General features: G+C 45.0%; 1 protein-coding gene across 4 annotated transcripts in view; it reads left to right on the forward strand.

Annotated features, from left to right (window-relative positions):
- Positions 1–14,383, forward strand: part of SRPK2 (SRSF protein kinase 2) — a 115,797-nt gene that overhangs the window by 75,631 nt on the left and 25,783 nt on the right. For 2 of the 4 annotated variants that reach the window (XM_085894986.1, XM_085894988.1), the window contains one exon: positions 1,164–1,806. The exons of 1 other annotated variant lie outside the window; for it this stretch is intronic. In XM_085894986.1, the coding sequence (XP_085751112.1) occupies positions 1,164–1,806 (643 nt within the window). The remainder of the gene's footprint in view (positions 1–1,163; positions 1,807–14,383) is intronic. One more of the 4 variants, XM_085894987.1, reaches the window with a different exon arrangement.

The raw sequence follows: 14,383 nt of genomic DNA on the forward strand, positions 1-14,383 counted from the left end.
GGCCATATTGGATTTCCATGATTTCAGGACTTCCCCCCCCTCCCCCCGGAGGATCCCTTAGGACTTTTTTTCTGTCACTGAGGACATATTCAGGAACCAAAATCTGTTGAGTTTGCTTTTGCTGCAATTTGTGTGAGGTTGACCAAATATTTCTGCTAAAATGCCTGTACTAATCCACAACTTTATTGAAATATCCTACTCAAAAGTAGCCAGCCAGAAAAAAACAAACGTGTGAATACATAACCTCCGTTCACCTTTGGTGGCGGAGGTAATTGCCCCATAAAGCAAGCTGATGTGTACTGTTTACAACTTATAAGAACTTCCTTTGCAAATAACTAATTTTTACTGGACCAAAGTTATGGAATTCACTTGAAGAGCCTGAGGCAAACTATTGGTCTTAATAGCAAGCTTTAAACACAAATTCAAAAGTTTGTTATTCAAGAAGTATGTGACAAATTGATGCAGTAATTGCTGGTAATAAATGAGTCATGAGTGGTATTGCATCTCGCCAATTCCTCCTCATACACCCCATCCCCCATTTGCGTTCATTTTTGTTGAGCTTCCATTTGTCCATTTCCTTATTATCCTCATTATAATAATCTTCCTCTCGAGTCCAACGCCCCCCCCCCCCCAAGGTATCTTGTCACAATATTTTTTTTTTATCACAATCCATTATTATATGGACCTGAAATTTTACAAGCCATGCTTTTATTCAGGCTCCTCTACTTTTATAATAATAATGTGTGTGGTTCTTTTCTTTTGTTTAATGGATTCAGGAGTGGAAATAAAAAACTGAACTGAATGCTTTGTTTGCCTCATTCTGAATGAAAAGTATGACACCGATTGAATGAGAAACATTATCACTTTTGTCAACAACACATCATCAACATTCTATTGTTTAAATATTAAAGTTTATAAATAATGGCAACCAAGGCTAGATAAAATGAGTTGGTTTGCAAGGAACGGATTGGTGATGTCTGTTGTAAGCTTTTGGCTATTAATTATCATGGTCTCTTCCAAGCAGGTCTTTCATTACAAAATGTAAAAATGAGATTTAATGAAAAGCAGTCGACTCGACATCGAAAGAAAACAAGACATCAATAAAATATGATTTTAACTCTTTTCATTATTGGTGTTAATTGTTTTGCTTTTCCATGTTTCAGCAGGATGAGGGGAAAATGTCACGAAATAGGAAGAAGAAACTTAAGAGGAAGCAGAAGAAAATGGCTGCCTTGCTGTCTCAGCGCATGCAGGACATTGAGCAATTGGAGCGTGATGCAGAGAAGGTTGTAGAAACTGTGCCCCAGTCCTCAACCACCAGCTCTTCAGCTGTTTCTCCTGCTTTAACACCTAGCTCAGATGTCTCACTTGTAACTCCTGATGTCATCGCAACTGAAAAAATGCCACAAGGAAAGCCTGCCCAGCATCATCAGCAGCAATGTATATCAGAGAAGGAGATAAAGGCTGAAGCTGATTTAGATTTTGGAATAGAGTATGAAGAGGACGATGAGGATGGTTGGGAAGATGTCGAAATAATTGAGGTACCAGTTGGTGCAGACTTGGGTTTAGATTTGGAAGAGAACATGAAGTTCAGCAATAGGGAAACTCAAGACTCAAATAAAGGAGCTGTGGTTGAGAGACTGGAGAATCTGGAAAGATCCACAGAGACCATGCACGATTGCATTCGGTTGCAGGAAGGTGGAGAACTGTTTGGAGGAGAAAATGGACAGATTTCTGTGCCTACACAATTGGACACTGCAGTGCTGAGAAAGAACCACCTGGCAAGAGTGGATAATTTACTTGGAGGTATGTAAGAACATTTCTTATCCTTTTTTTTTTCTCTCCTCAACTCTTCCCGATGTGTTAATGAAGGTGGTAGGATACCCGCATTGGTAAATATTTCTGCTGTTCTGGTGCAGTACTAGTCACAACATTTGGTACAGGATTCTTTCCTTTGGAGAACACTTAAAGCCAGCTGTTTTCAGATGTATTTGTGTTCATGTAAAATATCCAATGGTAACTTTAAGAAAATCTTGCCTTCTGCTCTCTTTAAGGCCACCTATGCCTTGTCTCCATTCGACAACCAATAACTTGTTATTGGGAATCGGGCTGAGCTGAATTAAAGCTCCATCACCCCACTAGCTTGACAGAAGATCAAGGTCGGCATTCACTTTTTATACGTGGACAAGTCTTTGTCTTAGCATGACGAGAATACCTGGTGCACAAATCTCTACAAACAGCTATAGAAAGCCGGAAAACATCTTGCAAACCTAAAAGAGACGGACAGTAGCTGCTTGGGACGTTGTAAAAATACGTAATTCGCCAGCATATGCCAGTCGTGATTGGTGAACACAATTGTTTTTGAAGTTTATGGTCATTAGAGCTATCGTCAACAAATATCTTGCTGAATAACTTCACATAGTGTAATGTCAGATGTAAATGCCAATTATGTTTTGGTGTTGGCATCAATTGAGAACAAACCGAAGTGGGATCAATCGGTAATGGCTGTTGGCACTTTCTTTATAAACTCATAAGCACTGACATGCTACACAAACCCAGTAAGTGGAAAGAATACCGACTGAACGATGTGGATACGGTGCCAACTTTCTAATGGAGATGGGGCAAATTTTGTGAAGATTTATTTGAGATCTGAATGTTCAGGGTCATAGATGTACAGAGTTAGTTGGAAAAACGAACTTCATGTGTACCCATGAAGCTTGTTTAAGATCGTTGTAGATTATATAGCATTTAAAGGTACCTTGGAGTGGATAAAACGTCACCCCCCCCCCAAACATCTTCTTCTGCCAGGCATCCACACTTGCCTCATCGATGGGAGATAGCAGCTTGAAGCCAATCTGGTTTAAAATCTTTTCGATGAATACGCAGACATTTTGGGTCACGTGCTTTCAAGTCTTCTTCATTTATGAACTTCATGCCACCCAGATATTCATTGATTAGTCTGTGGAGATGGACATAACAAGGGGGAAAGTCTGGACTGTTTGGAGGATCATTCAGAATTTCCCTATCCAGATTTGCGTTGTGGTCAGATTTGCCATGTGAGAACGAGCATTAATGTGCAGAAAAGTTGTGCTCTGAGACGACCTACCAGGCCGTTATCCACATATTACCTGTCTTGCTACCTCCGCCACCAAAGTCGGCGGAGATTATGTTTTCCCACCTGTTTGTCTATCTGTGTCTGAGCAGGATATCTCAAAAAGTTATGGATAGATTCTGATGTAATTTGGGGGCCAGATTGGGTGTGAGACAAAAACTAAGATTAGATTTTGATGAAGATGAGGATCTGGATACTAGTTTTATGATGTAACAAAGCAATGTTTTATTACTCATTGGTGGTTTTTCCCCTGTTGAAGAAATTCTGCATATATATATATATATATATATATAGAAGAAGAAGAAGAAGGTATGTATGTGTATGTGTATGTATATATATATATTTATACATGTATGTATGTATGTATATATATATGTATATATGTATATATATATGTATATATATATATATATATATATATATATATATATATATATATATATATATATATATATATATATATATATATATATATATATACATATATAGATATCTTCTTCTTCTTCTTTCGGCTGCTCCCGTTAGGGGTCGCCACAGCGGATCATCCGTATGATCCGCATAGTGATTTGGCACATGTTTTACGCCGGATGCCCTTCCTGACGCAACCCTGGTCGCCTCTTACAACACAGGGATATGGTATACCTATTTTAACCGAGGTATACACCGGCCCAGTACACTGGTACTCATTTCGCCGACCTCGGAAGGATGACAGGCTGAGTCAACCCCCTGGTGTATTAATTCAGTGGCCCAACGGGGCTTGAACTCAGGACCTTTTGGATCCCAAGCTGCTGCCCTAACCACTGCGCCAACACCAGGTATGTGTATATATGTATGTGTATATATATATATATATATATATATATATATATATATATATATATATATATATATATATATATATATATATATATATATATATATATATATATATATATATATATATATATATATATATATATATATATATATATATATATATATATATATATATATATATATATATATATATATATATATATATATATATATATATATATATATATATAGTGTTCGTCGTGTCCATGCCCGTCAAGACCAACCTGGACTGATAGCCAAACAGTTCTATCTTGGAGGCAAACACGTGATCCTTGAGGATTATAGCGCGGGAGGATGGAGGGCGGCAAGTGGCGTAGCAGACGGAGGCACACGGGTTTATACTCGAACCCACAACGAATAGACAGACACAAGCCATCTAAATAAATAGGTGAAGTGAATGCGAGGGAAAAACCTTCAGAGTATAAGGCTTTATTTCACTTGATTGAAGCCGACTCTACAGACACATGAAGGAATACATGTGCAGCAAGGAATACATGTGCAGTCGATCCCCGCAAAATAAATCGGCAATTAGCCAGCATAAGCACGGAGTCCGGTATACTCTCAATTCTCACCATTCAACGAGCACCAAGTGAACCACCACCGTAAATGACATTGCCCCAGAGACAATCCCACCGATCGCGCGGCATCTCGGTTTTATCTGTCCCGTGTGCGAGCTGCGCGACACGTGATCGCGCGTCACCTCATCCTTTATTTCATCACATTCTCCCCATCTTTAAAATGTAACTAGAGGCTCAACTAACGCACCATGATTACTTCAAAGCTATAGGAGCATACATTTCAAGCAATGCGAACTATTCAAACTACAGAAGCATACATTTCAAGCAGTGAGGATTATTTTGAGTTATAGAAGCATGGTAAGGTGCCATCGAGGGATGCCGATAATCCCCTTTACAGATCGAGTCGGCGAGGGGGTTTTATCCGTCGACCTCTCCGGGAGTAAATGGTGGTTTCACTTGAGGGAGGCTTCCGATCCTCTTGGGGAGCCGCGACTCGTGCCGGGGATGACTCCTCGATCGCTCTCGGGTGGAATGCGGTAGCTCCGTCGCCACCATTCTCGGGTAGAGTTCCTGGGGGGGGGGAAACACCTGGGGAGGGAATGTCAGAGGGAGGAGTACCAGATGGAGGAGTACCTGCAGGAGGAGTACCTGCGGGAGCCAGATGGCGAACCGACACAGTGGTCTCCCTGCCATCAGGAAGTCTAACATGAGCATACTCAGGATTAGCATCGATGAGTTCGACCTTCTCCACCATTGGTTCATACTTGCTTTGTCGTACCGGGCGCTTCATGAACACTGTTCCCGGATAGGTTAGCCAGTTGGGCACTGATTGGCCGTCAGTATATCGTTGGTGAGTAAACATTCGTTCGTGCGGAGTAGCATTGATGGACGTACAGAGCAAAGAGCGTATGGAATTCAGGGTGTCGAGAAGGGTAACCTCCCACCGCTCGGGCCCCAGTCATCTCAATTTCAGTGCCAGGGTTACGGCTTTCCAAATGACTCCATTATACCGTTCCACCTGCCCATTATCCTGTGGGTTGTAACCCGTCGTTCGACAAGTTGCTATGCCGTGTTCATATAGCAACTGTTTGAGCTCGGCCGACATGAAACACGGTCCTCTGTCTGAATGTATGTACGAAGGTTTCCCAAACATGGCAAAGAGGTCAGAGAGACATTTCACGACAGTGCCCGAGGTCATATCCGAGCACGGGAATGCAAATTGGAACCTTGAGTGTTCATCAACAACCGTGAGTATGTATCTGTTGTCTGTCTCAGTCGGTAGGGGCCCTTTGAAGTCGATATTTAGTCTCTCGAAGGGTGAAGTGGCCTTGATCAACCTGCCAGAAGCTGCGCCATAGAATCTGGGTTTTAGTTCAGCACAAACAGGGCAAGAAGCACTGACTTGTTTAATATCTTCGATAGAATAGGGAAGGTTTTGTCTGCGCACGAAATGTGCCATTCTGGTTACCCCTGGGTGGCACAGAGACACATGAAGGTCTTGCAAAGCCCGACCGATTGTCGCCGAACAGTAGACCCGAGAGAAGGTGTCTGCAGCAGGGTTTTCCCTCCCGGGCCGATAAACAATGTCTTAACTCTAACAGGATAGGTCTATCCGCATCTCATTATTTTCTCGTTCTTAATTTTCCCGTTATTTTTCCCATCAAGCATGAAGGCAACGGATCGCTGGTCCGTGACGAGTGTGAAGTGGTTGCCCAGAAAATAATGTCTCCATTTACGTAGGGCTTCGACAATAGCGTATGCTTCCTTCTCTATCGCCGAGTGTCTCTGCTCGCTTCCAGAGAGAGTTCTCGAGAAGAACGCGACGGGTCGTCCGGACTGATTGAGCGTCGCGGCAATCGCGTGATCGGAAGCGTCCGTTTCCACCACGAACGGCACCATGCTGTCGATCGATAATACCACGGAATTGCTGATATCATCTTTGAGGCTGTGGAAAGCTTTTACAACAGCGGCATCTGGCGGGAAGTTTTTGCAATGCACGAGGGGATGTATTTTCTCGGAGTATTGGGGAATCCATCTAGCGTAGTAAGCGAACATTCCAATCACTCGACGCAATGCCTGCAGGTCATGAGGTGGGGGTAGCTCACGGAGTGGGCGCAATCGTTCAGGATCGGGCTTAATCGTGCCGTCGGCTATTGTGTAGCCGAGAAGATCAATTGACTTTGCCGAGAATACGCATTTGTCATAGTTGAGAGTCAGATTATATTTTCTAGCAATGCTCAAGAATCTGTCCAGATTCATATCATGAATCCTTATCATGAATCATGATATCATGAATCCCCCGATCCTTACCGCACACCGTGACATTGTCCACGTAAACAAAAGTGTCTTTGAGGTTTTCATCCGAGATGATGTCGTCCATAACTCGTTGGAAGCAAGCCACTCCATTAGTGACACCAAACGGAATCCTCCTAAATTGATAGAGGCGTCTACCTGCCTCGAATGCGGTGTAAGGTTTGTCTTCCTCTCGAATGGGAATTTGATGATAGGCGCTTCACAAATCGATGGTGCTGAATATTTTGTAATTGGCCATGCGTTCGACCATCTCGTCTATGCGCGGCAAAGGGTAGGCATCGAGATGGGTGAAGCCATTGACCGTTTGAGAGTAATCGACAACCATTCGTTTCTTATGGTTCTGGTTGGTGGTCACCAATACCTGCGCGCGCCATGGCGAATCGCTCGGTTCTATAATACCTTCTTCCAGTAATCGCTTGGTCTCAGAAGTGATGAAGTTCATATCGGCGGCAGTGTATCGTCGCGATTTGATCGCTATTGGTTTACAGTCTGGCGACAAGTTAGCAAACAGCAGGGGGGACGATACCTCTGCGGTGGTCAGAGCATTTAGAATTAGACGAGGTTTGTTTCCTCCAAAGGGTATTTCGACGCTCGTGTGCTGCTTGAGGACATTATGACCCAGAATTAACATCTGCGCATAAATCACGAAGCACCAGTACCCTTACATCCCGATACGTGTAGCCTTTTACGTCCAACTCAACATTGCAGTACCCTCCTACGCTGGACTGTAGTGATGTGGAGGCCATGCATTCTGTATTGTCTGTCGGGTGGATCTTCCATTTCCTGCCCTTCGCTAGTGAGCTGTTGACGAAACTTTCAGAGCTACCGGTATCAATCAGCGCCTCAGCCATATGCCCGTTAATTTGTACGTTGATGATAACTTTGGATAGATTCCCCGGTGAAGCTGCTGTTACTTTCTTTTGTGAGTAGAGAGCCGCAGAAGTGGGTTTATTTCTTCTAAGAGTAGATTTGCATACCCTGGCATAATGCCCTTTCTTGTCACAGTTCATGCATGTGGCATCCCTGGCGGCGCATTTGTTACGGGGGTGTCTTTTATACCGACAAAATAAACATTTACCAACCGAAGTAGTTGCTGAGGAGTTTGACGAGGTCTGGGTATCCGATTCCTTCGGTTTATCTCCATCCTCAGTGTCGGAGGTGTCCCGGGGGGTTCTTTGAGTTTCCGCCGTAGCAGCGTTCATTAGCAACACCAGTGTCCCATATGATTCAGATTGCTGCTGCGCCGTATCCATAGCTCGGGCCTGGTCAGCTACCATTTCAAGAGTGGGTTGTGCTTTTTCCAGTAAGCGTTGCCGAATGGGGGCTGACCTGAGCCCCTGGATGAACGCCTCTCGGGTCGCTACATCTCGATGTTCCTCGGCAGTTACAGCCCAGAAATTGCAGTCTTTGCCCAACTGCCTCAGAGCTTGCAGGAACTGATCGATTGTCTCACCGGCTTCTTGCCTGCGTGTGTTGAGAAGATGTCGTATGTATACCTCGTTCTTGCGCTTCACGTAGAGCGCCCGCAGCACGTCGATCGCTGCGTCGTAGGTGTCACACTCCTAGAAGAGCCTGAATACACTGGGCGAGACATGGTTTACAAGTGCGGCCAGTTTGTCGGCTCCCTCTTCAATGATGGTCAGATAGTGTGAGAAGGAACGGTACCAATGGGACCACTTCATTTCCGAGTCGGTAGCGTTGGGGTCCGCATCGAACCTCTCCGGCTTGTAGATCTTGTCCATAGTCGGTTGAGGCAGCCGAAGGGATCAAGTGAAATAAATTGAAGTGAATGCGAGGGATAAACCTTCGGAGTATAAGGCTTTATTTCACTTGATTGAAGCCGACTCTACAGACACATAAAGGAATACATGTGCAGCAAGGAATACATGTACAGCAAGGAATACATGTGCAGTCGATCACCGCAAAATAAATCAGCAATTAGCCAGCATAAGCACGGAGTCCGGTATACTCTCAATTCTCACCATTCAACGAGCACCAAGTGAACCACCGCCGTAAATGACATTGCCCCAGGGACAATCCCACCGACCGTGCGGCATCTCGGTTTTATCTGTCCCGTGTGCGAGCTGCGCGACACGTGATCGCGCGTCACCTCATACTTTATTTCATCACAATAGGGGTTTAATGAACATAAATCAAGTAATCACAAGAGGAATAAATCAAAGTGTAATGATGAGAATAAATCAGAGCATGAGGAAATGAAACGTGAGGTAATCTACGGCCCATAGTTGAGGCGCCTCTACACACAGTTACAAAAATAGAAAAGGGGAAAAGATAAAACAAAACAAAAATCCCTCCTTCATTCTAGCACTTGGCTTCATCCAGAGATGATCCTTTAGAACTTGACGATCGAACCGCGTCGTCCTGCGCAGAAAACTGCACCCAAAATGGTGCCAAGCCGCTCTCTGGGCGGGAAACGTATGTGAGGTATTCGTGTGGCGGTATTCAACGTCAGGGCTCAGAAATCACTTTGCAGCTTCTTTTCACGAGCGAATATGCCGACCGTTCCTCTCTTGCACCAGGTCCATTCACCACGATCGCCCTCCTTCCTCCTCGACCATACGATGAGACAATTTCTTAGGCCCTGCGATAAGGCCCCGAGGCTCGTTCTCTCCACGAATAGTTCATTACTGATATTATGTGCAGTTGTTTTATATACCTTGAGCTAGTTGCATGGGAATTGATACAAACGCTGGTTTACAAAAAACCTTCTGGGCAAACGGTGATGGTGACCAACAGTCATGTGCTTGAGTATCCATTCTCAATTCTCCTGTGCCACCAACTGCTGTCTTTCAAGTAAACCTCAAACGTGTTCAACAGCTGATTGTGGAGAATGGCTGGGTTGTTGCACGTGAAAGCACAGAAGAATTGGATGTCTATTGGAAGTGTGGAAACGAACATTCGTTCTCATTCGGAATTCGAAAAGGCTGGTGTGCCATGGGTTACCAAAGGAAGGACTTGAAGTTTTGTCCAAAGGTAACCTGTGTGGTCACTGTAGCACATTTCCTGGAATAGTGCCGGAGGGAGGATGATTATAATTTTTTGAACAAGATGATTTATGAGAGCTGGGTCCATTTCATGCCAAGATCAAAGTGAGCCAAGATGGATTGAAGACATTCTTGGTCCCAACTATGGATAAATATTTGAGCCTCATCCAACACACAAAAACCTCAGAGGACTTAATTTTTTTTTTTTTGGAGATGTTTACTTCAATTTATGTGGGATTTCTTGAACTTGGAGGAGAGGGGTGGGGGGAGGGGGGTGAATGTTGTGACAAACAATCCATATCCTTACCACGACAGTACAAGTAACAAGTACTACAGTGACTTGTTACGTAACAAAGTGAGACTCGTGATACCAACAAATGGCCAGGTATACTGCTTCTTTATTACACTAATGCTCATCCTTGTAGTGGGAAATGTGACCATAACTACTTTAATGAATGTGGGTTTGGAGTTCTAAAATAATAGTCTTTCTCCATGCGATTTTTCACATCTTCAGACTACTCGAAGAGCATCTTAGTGGCATTACGTATACGGATCATAAAGATGCTCAATTGTGCACCCTGAAATGTCTACCTTCCTATTCCAAAGATTTTTCAACAGACTGTCTCAATTCCTAACTCCCATTTATAATGGGCAAATGTGGATGTCCATGTCAGGGGAATACCTTGAGAAATGGGTGGCTCCATCATCCCTCGTGTATATTATATTTTTCTACGAGCAAATACAACCCATGGCTTCACTGATGGGGGGTATTGAAGGGTGGGGGGGGAGAGCGATGCCTTACCAAATGTTGCTATACACTCCAGGAGGATGGGGGGAAGAGGAGGGGGCAACTGGGGAGGGGGTTTTCGAGTAGGTAAGCATGAGGGGAGGAGGCTCTATAATTTATTTTGGAAGAAGGACTTGTGGAGAAGAGGGGTGGTAGTATAGGATTGAACAAAATAGGGTATGTTAAAACAGCACGTGAATGCAGTACACGGTGACCGCCTGTTGATGTCCATGGGGGGTGGAAAGAGGAGAGGGTTTGGGAGGTGGGAAGGGAAGGCAATGCGGTGTGGGGGGAAGGGAATGTGGTGTGGGGGGAATGGAAGGCAGTGCGAGGGGAAGGGAAGGTGGCGTTGAAGGGAAGGGCGATAAAATGAGTCCAAGCAACAACATTTTCTTTTTAACCTCCGGGTTCTTTATATAACCGGGCAGGAGCATTTAAAACCCATGCTAACTAACTGGAAAAGGCCTGCTTGCATGCTCGCACATGCAGCGACCTTTGCACCCATCCGGTCACCTCCGAATCTGATTCGTACATGCTACACTCTGGGAGAAGCCGTTTTAAATTCAAAACGAAACCGTCAGTCCTTAACAGTGGGGCAGGGGTGGGGTGGGAGAGGTGGTAGGAAGGGCGAGGGGTGGGAGGGGAGAGGCGAGGGGTAGGGGTGGGAGAGTGGGAGGAAAGAGGACGAGGGGTGGGAGGGGTGGGCGAGGGAGAGGGGTGGGAGTGAGAGGGGTGGGAGGGGAGAGGGAGAGGGTGGGAGTGGGAGGGGAGAGGGAGAGAGGGAGAGGGTGGGAGTGGGAGGGGAGAGGGAGAGGGTGGGAGTGGGAGGGGAGAGGGAGAGGGTGGGAGTGGGAGGGGAGGGGGAGAGAGAGAGGGGTGGGAGGGGAGAGAGAGAGGGGTGGGAGGGGAGAGAGAGAGGGGTGGGAGGGGAGAGGGAGAGGGGTGGGAGGGGAGAGGGAGAGGGGTGGGAGGGGAGAGGGTGAGGGGTGGGAGGGGAGAGACTGAGGGGAGAGAGGGAGAGGGGTGGGAGAGGGAGAGGGGTGGGAGAGGGAGAGGGGTGGGAGAGGGAGAGGGTGGGAGAGGGAGAGGTGTATGGGAGGGGAGAGGGGAGAGACTGAGGGGTGGGAGGGGAGAGAGGGGTGGGAAGGGAGAGGGGTGGTCGGGGTGTGAAGGGAGAGGGGTGGTAGGGGTGGGAGGGGAGAGAGGGAGAGGGGTGGGAGGGGAGAGAGGGAGAGAGGGAGAGGGGTGGGAGGGGAGAGAGCGATTCCGGCAGATGTGACGTCCAGTTTGACGTCGATCTGAGAGGTGGCACACACATTGAGTCACCCTACCTGTGAAACGCATACATCTTATATATTATTTCCGAGTTTGTGGTTTTGTGTCGCGCTATCTTCGACTTTGTTCTGCGCTCGAGTAACGTGATATTCGGCTTTCATTATCTCAAAGACCATATGAGGTGCATGGTACAAAAAAAAAGTAAATAAAATGGTTCTGAAACAGTGAAATTGTATTCCACTTACTGCATTAAAGTAAAATTACTACTGATACTCTGCATCAGTTCCTTTCTCAAACACACCCACCCCAACATGTCGCGCAGAGCGCGGGTTATGCTAGTTACAGTTTATAGCTGGGTCGGGATTCAAACCCAGGCTAGATAGCTTAGAGCGAGCGTGCGTACCTCTTAGCTATCCTGACGTGATGTGGCGATTCATTGTTTGTAACAACTGTAATTTTTTTTTCTAATTGTAATCATCTACTTTATTTTGCCTTCCTCATTCAACATGTCACCACGGAGAAATGTGCCCGGTATCACCATGGAAGCTTGTAGAGATCGAAACTTGGAGTGCTCCAAGCAGGCACTCCAATGAAACGGTTGAAGAAATTTATAAAAATGAAACGTTTAATTTTTTTTCTATGAATGAATTGTGGAGGAAATAAACTCGATTTCCACTCAGGTTCAGAATACAAAGGAGAAGGTTTAATTACGTACAGTGGGGAGAACAAGTATTTGATACACTGCCGATTTTGCAGGTTTTCCCACTTACAAAGCACGTAGAGGTCTGTAAATTTTATCAGAGGTACACTTCAACTGTGAAAGACGGAATCTAAAACAAAAATCCTGAAAATCACATTGCATGATTTTAAAATAATTAATTTGCATTTTATTGCATGAAATATGTATTTGATCACCTACCAACCAGTGAGAATTCTGGCTCTCACAAACCTGTTAGTTTTGTCTTTAAGAAGCCCTCCCATTCTCCACTCATTACCTGTATTAACTGCACCTGTTGGAACCCGTTATCTGCATAAAAGACAGCTGTCCACACTCAATCAATCAGACTCCAACCTCTCCACAATGGGCAAGACCAGAGAGCTGTCTAAGGACATCAGGGACAAAATTTGTAGACTTGCACAAGGCTGGGATGGGCTACAGGACAATAGGCAAGCAGCTTGGTGAAAAGGCAACAACTGTTGGCGCAATTATTAGAAAATGGAAGAAGTTCAAGATAACAGTCAATCTCCCTTGGTCTGGGGCTCCATGCAAGATCTCACCTCGTGGAGCCTCAATTATCATGAGAAAGGTGAGGGATCAGCTCAGAACTACACGGCAGGACCTGGTCAATGACCTGAAGAGAGCTGGGACCACAGTATCAAAGAAAACCATAAGTAACACACGACGCCATCATGGATTAAAATCCTGCAGCGCACACAAGGTCCCTCTGCTCAAGCCAGCACATGTCCAGGCCCGTCTGAAGTTTGCCAATGACCATCTGGATGATCCAGAGGAGGATGGGAGAAGGTCATGTGGTCTGATGAGACCAAAATAGAGCTTTTTGGTTTAAACTCCACTCGCCGTGTTTGGAGGAAGAAGAAGGATGAGTACAACCCCAAAAACACCATCCCAACCGTGAAGCATGGAGGTGGAAACATCATTCTTTGGGGATGCTTTTCTGCAAAGGGGACAGGACGACTGCACCGTATTGAGGGGAGGATGGATGTGGCCATGTATCACGAGTTCTTGGCCAACAACCTCCTTCACTCAACAAGAGCATTGAAGATGGGGTGTGGCTGGGTCTTCCAGAATGACAACGACCCGAAACACACAGCCAGGGAAACAAAGGAGTGGCTCCGTAAGAGGAATCTCAAGGTCCTGGAGTGGCCAAGTCAGTCTCCAGACCTGGACCCAAGAGAAAATCTTTGGAGGGAGCTGAAAGTCTGTGTTGCCCAGCGACAGCCCCGAAACCTGAAGGATCTGGAGAAGATCTGTCTGGATGAGTGGGCCAAAATCCCTGCTGCAGTCTGTGCAAACCTGGATAAGAACTACAGGAAACGTCTGATCTCTGTAATTGCAAACAAAGGTTTCTGTACCAAATATGAAGTTCTGTTTATCTGATGTATCAAATACTTATTTCATGCAATAAAATGCAAATTAATTATTTAAAAATCATACAATGTGATTTTCAGGATTTTTGTTTTAGATTCCGTCTTTCACAGTTGAAGTGTACCTATGATAAAAATTACAGACCTCTACGTGCTTTGTAAGTGGGAAAACCTGCAAAATCGGCAGTGTATCAAATACTTGTTCTCCCCACTGTATGTGTGCATATCCAGGAGAGAAAAAAAAATCCATCAATGAAACTCTCAAGGAAAAAACCCTCGACCCAAGTCTTTTATATTGAGTGGGGAAATGATTGATCAAGCAGGATAAAAGAGAAATAGCTTTTCATCTGTGACAGAGTAATTATATTCCCATAGTTTGAAATCAAAATAACTGCTTTCTGCTACTGGGAAA

Source organism: Eptatretus burgeri, chromosome 9 (assembly GCF_056783735.1).
Source record: "Eptatretus burgeri isolate ZD-2024b chromosome 9, Ebu_testis_v1, whole genome shotgun sequence".
Taxonomy (NCBI): Eukaryota; Metazoa; Chordata; class Myxini; order Myxiniformes; family Myxinidae; genus Eptatretus; species Eptatretus burgeri.